Source organism: Artibeus jamaicensis, unplaced genomic scaffold (genome assembly GCF_021234435.1).
Source record: "Artibeus jamaicensis isolate MK-2021 breed Jamaican fruit bat unplaced genomic scaffold, CSHL_Jam_final contig_585, whole genome shotgun sequence".
NCBI lineage: Eukaryota > Metazoa > Chordata > Mammalia > Chiroptera > Phyllostomidae > Artibeus > Artibeus jamaicensis.
This window is the reverse complement of record NW_026521894.1, coordinates 8,581,376-8,587,650: the sequence shown is the minus strand read 5'-3', so window position 1 is coordinate 8,587,650 and position 6,275 is coordinate 8,581,376. Positions and strand designations below refer to the sequence as shown.

At 40.6% G+C, this 6,275-nt stretch overlaps 1 protein-coding gene across 2 annotated transcripts; it reads right to left on the bottom strand.

Annotated features, from left to right (window-relative positions):
• Positions 1 to 409: 409 nt before the first annotated feature.
• Positions 410 to 6,051, bottom strand: SLN (sarcolipin). Of its 2 annotated transcripts, none has more exons than XM_053670476.1 (2): positions 6,004 to 6,051; positions 410 to 937 (listed from the first exon to the last, which is right to left on the bottom strand). In XM_053670476.1, the coding sequence occupies exon 2, from the start codon at positions 860 to 862 to the stop codon at positions 770 to 772; it is 93 nt and encodes a 30-aa protein (XP_053526451.1). In that variant the 5' UTR covers positions 863 to 937; positions 6,004 to 6,051; the 3' UTR covers positions 410 to 769. The 2 variants fall into 2 exon arrangements, with proteins under 2 accessions (XP_053526451.1, XP_037017741.1); XM_037161846.2 differs by lacking the exon at positions 6,004 to 6,051 and adding an exon at positions 4,844 to 4,930.
• Between the last annotated feature and the right edge of the window lie 224 nt (positions 6,052 to 6,275).

Below are 6,275 nucleotides of genomic sequence, written 5' to 3'. Positions count from 1 at the left end.
TAAAATTTAAAGAGAACACACAGACTTCAAAGAAAGTTTGTGTTTTTGGTGGACCCTTCGGGCGCTGCCCCCAGCCTCTTAACAGAATGGATTCATTCTGCCCTTGAGACTAGTTCAGGAGGAAAGTCCGAGGAGCACTGAGCCAATGGAATTGTCTGAAATATGACACTCTTCATTGACTCAGTTTCAAATCTGCAGCAGCTGGAGCATCCTGGCTTAGCTCAAATGCTACAAATACGGTAACATTTGTCACTTCAATCCCAGCCAAGGGTCAAATGCAGTATCACAAATAAAAGCTAAAATAAATTTCAAAAGTCATTTTTGTGGTTGACTGAACTTTATTCACATGATAGCTGTGACAGGAGCTGACAAAGACTTCCTCTACCATTTCTTTCTTCTGGCCGGATGATCTAAAGTGTGGCTGCAGACATTGTGGGTTGAAGGGATGTGTGGTGAGACAGCTTACAGGCTTTTTACAACTCTACATCATCATGAATCCAGTTTCAGCTTAACCTCATGACTTATCTAAGTTGGGGAATAAATCTAATGTTCACTGGCAAACGCTGGGCAGCCCTCGAGAGCAGCATCTTTAGAGAACACACAATTGATCCTAACACTGGAGGCACCTCAGATACTGTGTGTGCGGGTCAGAAGCGCCTCGCACTTCTGTGCGCGCTGAGAGGCATCCCATCATAGCAGTGGGATCTCAGGGCACACGGCAGGCAGCTCTGGAGCGTGGCAGTCAGTCCCAGGGGAGTGGCATGCCGCCTCACTGATAGGACCGCACAATGAGCCACATAAGGATGACCGTAATCAGGACAATGGTGAAGTTGAGACACAGCTCCCGGCCGGATCGCTCCATCCTCAGAGTGGCTCAGTGAGAACCAAAGGCAGACTTCTGAGGGCACACCAAAGACCTCCTGCTTGTCCTCACCTCCTGACAGAAAGTAACAAAGAAAACACAGAAAGGTCAGTGAGCACTCCTTCCTCAAAAGAAACAGCAACACTGTGGAAGAGGACACTGTATGGCCTGAATTAGGCGCCGTGGAAGTCCTAACCCTCAGTATCTCAGAACGTGACCACGTTTGGAGACAGGGTCTTTCAAGAGGTAATTAAGTTAAAATGAGGTCATTTAGATGGGCTCTAACCCAATATGCTCTGTATCCTTATAAGACGATCAGGACATGGACCTATACAGAGGGGAGACCTCGAGAAGACAGGGAGAAGACGGTCATCTGCAAGCCAGGGAGAGAGGCCTCGGAAGAAATCAGCTCTTCAACACCTTGGTCTCAGAGTTCTAGCCCCCAGACTACAGCTTTGGACCACAGCTGTAACTCTTCCCCGGGCTCATCCAGCCTGCACATTTTAGGCTTGCCAGGCTCCACAATCACATGAGCCAATTATAGATAGATAGGTATATAGACAGATGATAGATAGATAGATAGATGATAGATAGATAGATGATAGATAGATAGATAGATAGATAGATAGATAGATAATCACACATCCTATTTGTTCTGTTTCTCTGAAGAATCCTGACTAACACAGACAGACTGCCTTTCTACTTGATATCAGAAAGACCAATATAGTCCTGATTTTTTTTCTGTAGTGATTATATTGATACTTTTTAAAAAATATGTAGAAATCTTTTTGTAAATCATATCCAAATTACTTTTTTAAAGATTTTATTTATTTTATCTTTTTAGAGAGAGGAAAGGAGGAAGAAAGAGAGGGAGAGAAATATCAATGTGTGGTTGCCTCTTGCACGCCCACACTGGGGAACCAGCCTGCAACCCAGACATATGGCCTGACTGCGAATCCAACCAGTGACCCTTTGGTTCACAGGCCAGCATTCAATCCACTGAGCCACACCGGCCAGGGTGTGTACTGGTACTTTTGATAACATATAAAATATTACTTTTTTCTCTCTCCAATTTCAGTGTTTGTGTGTATGTGCGTGCTTGCTTTACTAACGTAGAATACCAGCCAGCATAGTCACCAAAACAGAAAAAAAAAGTTATATTTGACTATTGTTCAATTGCTTTGAATTACATACAGAAGTAGGATATCGTAGTTTTGCAGGTTTGGAGCTGCTGCAGGACTCCATCGACCCTGCTGAAAGCATGAGGTAGTTTCAACATCTGCTCGGTATTTTGTAAGCGCTGAGCTGGGCACAGAGCCTCGTGGAGTCAAACCAAAGTCCCTCACACAACAGGCACTCAGTCCAAAGAGCAAGTGTTAACCACATGGCTACTTCTATTTCATCAAGGCTTGTGCCAGCTATTTTTAGTCGGGTCTAGGATGTGCTTAGACTGTAAACACTTCAAAGAGCAGGGACGGTATCTTTAAAGTTTGTACATACAGTACACTTCGAGGCCATACTCTGGGAGCCTATGTAATGCAGTCCAACAAAATGTGCCTTCAGTGTGTGGCATAATTGACACTTTGTACATGAAGAGCAAATGAAGTTAAAGATAAAAGATAACGTTTTAGATGGAGTTTAGGACAAAGTTGCCTCTAGAGTGGAAAGTTTAGGGGAAAAGGGTGTGTTTTAATTTGCCAAGGGTGAGAGTTTGGGGGACAGAAAGGGTTCTTAGCAAGCTTGTAGGCTGAGTAGTATATTTAACCATCTAACCTGACTGAATTATTCATTGTAATTATTATACTTGATGTATTGTTATTCAATCAAATTAATAATTTGATCAAATAGTAAACCAGCTGATTGTCATTTTTCATATTATTTCATTGTTAGTGTAACATACAAGTTGAAATCAGATGGTGTCAACCAGTATGTTGTTAAATCTCGGTTTAAAATAGGGCCAGTGATGACTGACGTGCACTTCATTTTCCTTTTAATTCTTACCCATCCTGCATAAAGGATATAGTAGATTGACAATTAAAATCTTTATACAAACACTTGCCTGAAATAGAAAGTAAACAGAAGAAAATAAATGGATAAAGGAAATAGAAGGTTTAAAAATGTGCACAAGAGCAGAGGAGAACAGGAAGGTGATGAGTCCAATCAGGGAGCCTGGAGGTGTAGGCATAAGAATCATAGACTTTTCCTTATGAATTTATTAATAAAATAAAATCCTGGTCCAAACACCCCCTTATTTGGGTAAGTTCTGAAGAAATAGAGAGATATGCAAAAACTATGAGACTGTTTTTAATGATCAAAACAACTTAAGGAGAGCAAAATAACAGTCCCACCAAATCTGCTTTAGATTAAGCTCTTATATAAAGGGTATCATGGAGAATGTCCTGAGAGGAATACACTGGGAAAATGTTATTCAACATCGACCACCACTTTGGTCATGTGACCTTCACAACAACTCAGGCCAGTATTATTGTGATTTTTATCTTAGATTACAGTTGAGAAATGACAGGCTTTAGAGAGAGGTTAAATTGTGTAATGATGCATAGCAAGTTAGTGGCAGAGCTAGAATGGACAGATCAGAACTAGTTGCTAGAATTGTGATTACCCCAAGGCAGTGATTACAAGGGCGACTTATACTGAAATTAACTGCCTGGCTAAACAAAGTTCGTGTAAGTTACCAACCTCTTTGAGAAAACAATTCAACAGTTTTTATCAAGGTTGATAACGCTCATTCCCTATCAACCAGCAATTTCACCTCTGCTCTGGAAACTCGAGCGCATCTGCACCAGGATGCTTCCACAGGGTACTCAGTTCCCAGCAACCTTTCACAGCAGGGCCAAGCGAGAGACGACCAAAGTGTTTATCAACAACAGTACAGTGGATGATGAGCTGTGGTGTATTCATATAGTTGAGTGCTACTGAATTAAGAAAATATATGAACTACAACAATCCTCAACAAAATGGGTACATCTCATAAATATAATTGTTGGGCAAAAGAAAAATTTACAAAAGAAACATAGAATATGATTCCATCTATTCAAAGTCAAAAACCGGGAACTTAATTATGGTTTAGGAGTGCAGGTGTAGATGATAAAAATGTCAAGAGAAGCGTAGACAAGATTATCTCAACGATCAAGGCTGTGATTACATATGGTGGGGCCGAAGGTGGGGTGACCAGGAGAAACTTATGGGGTGTTGGCAGTGATCTGGTTCTTGATCTGGGTGATAGTTACATAGGTGTTGCCTTATAACTTCTGTCAAACTGTGTATTTTATGCACTCTTTACATATTTTCAGCAGTCTCTGAATTGAAAGGCTGTACATCACACTTCTGTATTTCCTGTGATTTACCTCATACTCTTTCTTGCACTTTGATGATGCACTTAAATATTTGTTGTTTTATATAGTTTAATGAACAAAACACAGAGTTAAGGTGAGAATTTCCATTGAATCCGAAGCAGTCAACATCTGCTCATTGTAAGGTGTGAACTTAACTTTCACACACACCTGTACCAGACAGAGTTGGTCAGAAATTCCTATCAGCAAACTTCATTTTTCTGCTTAAAGCCACAGAAACGATTTTTGGCTTTATTTTAAATTTTCCCTTGAGTCAAGATCATACCATCTGATCCAAAGTGATTGCCATATGGATGAAAGAAAAACCAAAAACACTCTGAATAAATTGTTTAATATTGACTTCTTTTGAATGGAGACTGAGCAGAGAAAAGACAAACTTTCTTCCATAATATAAAAAATTGTCCTTAAAGAGGAAGAGAGAAAATGCATATTATGAGGTGAAAAAAGTAGAACAGGAATCATTAATAGTCCCTTTATATCATAAGAAGTACTGTGTACAATAAGCATTGCCTATTTCATTAAGAAAAGTGAACATTCTCTGCCTTTCTCATTTGCGACCTGTGCACAACCCCCCACGCACACTGCTCCCTGATTTGGGTCGAGAACATACCTGCTGTGGTAGGCTTCTCCTCCTTCCCCCTCTCTTTCTCTCTCTCTTTCTCTCTTCCTCTTTCTCTCTCTCTGACTCAGGCTCCGACTCCTGTGGGTCTCCTGGGCTGTGTGGAGTCTGGGCAGGGCCTAAAGTAGCCCCTGGACTCTGGGCAGGGCCTAAAGTAGCCCCGGGGAGGTGGCAATCACTGTGATGTCACTGATGAAACATCTCAAAGGAACAACCTTCAAAGGTTTGGGGCTATTTGTGTTTAGGGGAATGTGGAATATGTTGACTAAGACCCAGTACCTTTGGCTGCCAATTTGTATTAACACCCCAGGGACTTAAAAATTTTTTCTTTTCAGTTGACTTTTACTACAATTGATGCAGGTTTTAATTTTATCTTTTAGACCTTCATGAACATCTCTAACATGTTTTTGAAACATCATAAACCAAGAGTGGGAGACTAATGTTAACAAAGGGAGATGCATTTGGCCACCCCCTGCACTCTGCCTGCAAGGGTGTAAAATGGAACTCCAGTTCACTACCCATATCTTTAGCTCTTTACAATGTGAAGAGGTCTTGCCTTGCACATACACACACACCAAAATTCAGCAGGCATCTCTAGCTCCTTCAAAACTGACTTTGGTCCAAGCAGTGAAAGTTATCTCCTCAGTCACCTGCTCCGCACACCTTTCCAGCTAAGCTGTATGTTGCAAGTTTACACATTAATATACAGTTTCATCTAAACAGCTGTGGAAGCCATGGTGTATATATCACTGTCAGTAAATTAATACAGCAGCAAACTCAAACGGCAAAACTCAGTCATTTGGAAAGATTGGAGGTAGGAGAACTGGTCAAAACCAGTGAAAAACATGTTATATAGAATACATATTGGAAAGAAATAGAATTGTGTAACTCTCAAATATAAGCACTAAGACTAGACTGTTGAGATGAATTTGTAATCAGTGTTCCAGATGTGTGGAGGTAAAGGCAGCCTCTGAAATGTTAAACTAGACTTGAAAGCACATCAATTAAGCACTGTAAACATGACCACCAAAATTGTGTTTGCTCAGCAAGCCCCTTCTTTACAGTTAATAGAGCAAATCTCCCCTCTGAATTCATAATTTGGGTCAGGCAAAATAATTCATTCCCAGAAGGCACAAACAAAATTTTCATACCTCAGAGACATTACTGAAAGACTTCCCATTCCATATCTTCATTTCAATATAATAAGTCCAATGATGGGTAATCTTAAAACAACATTCTGTTGCCACATGCCTTGTAAAAAGATAGCTTGCTGAAGTGACAAATAGTATATAGTAATCATAGCCAAATTGAACACTGGCAGTTACTTGTTGCCATCTGGCAAGCTCCTCGAATGTAGTCAGATTTCTGTCTTTTGCCTCCAAGCCCTTGCCAGATTATTTCAAATGCTAAGAATGTTTTCCTA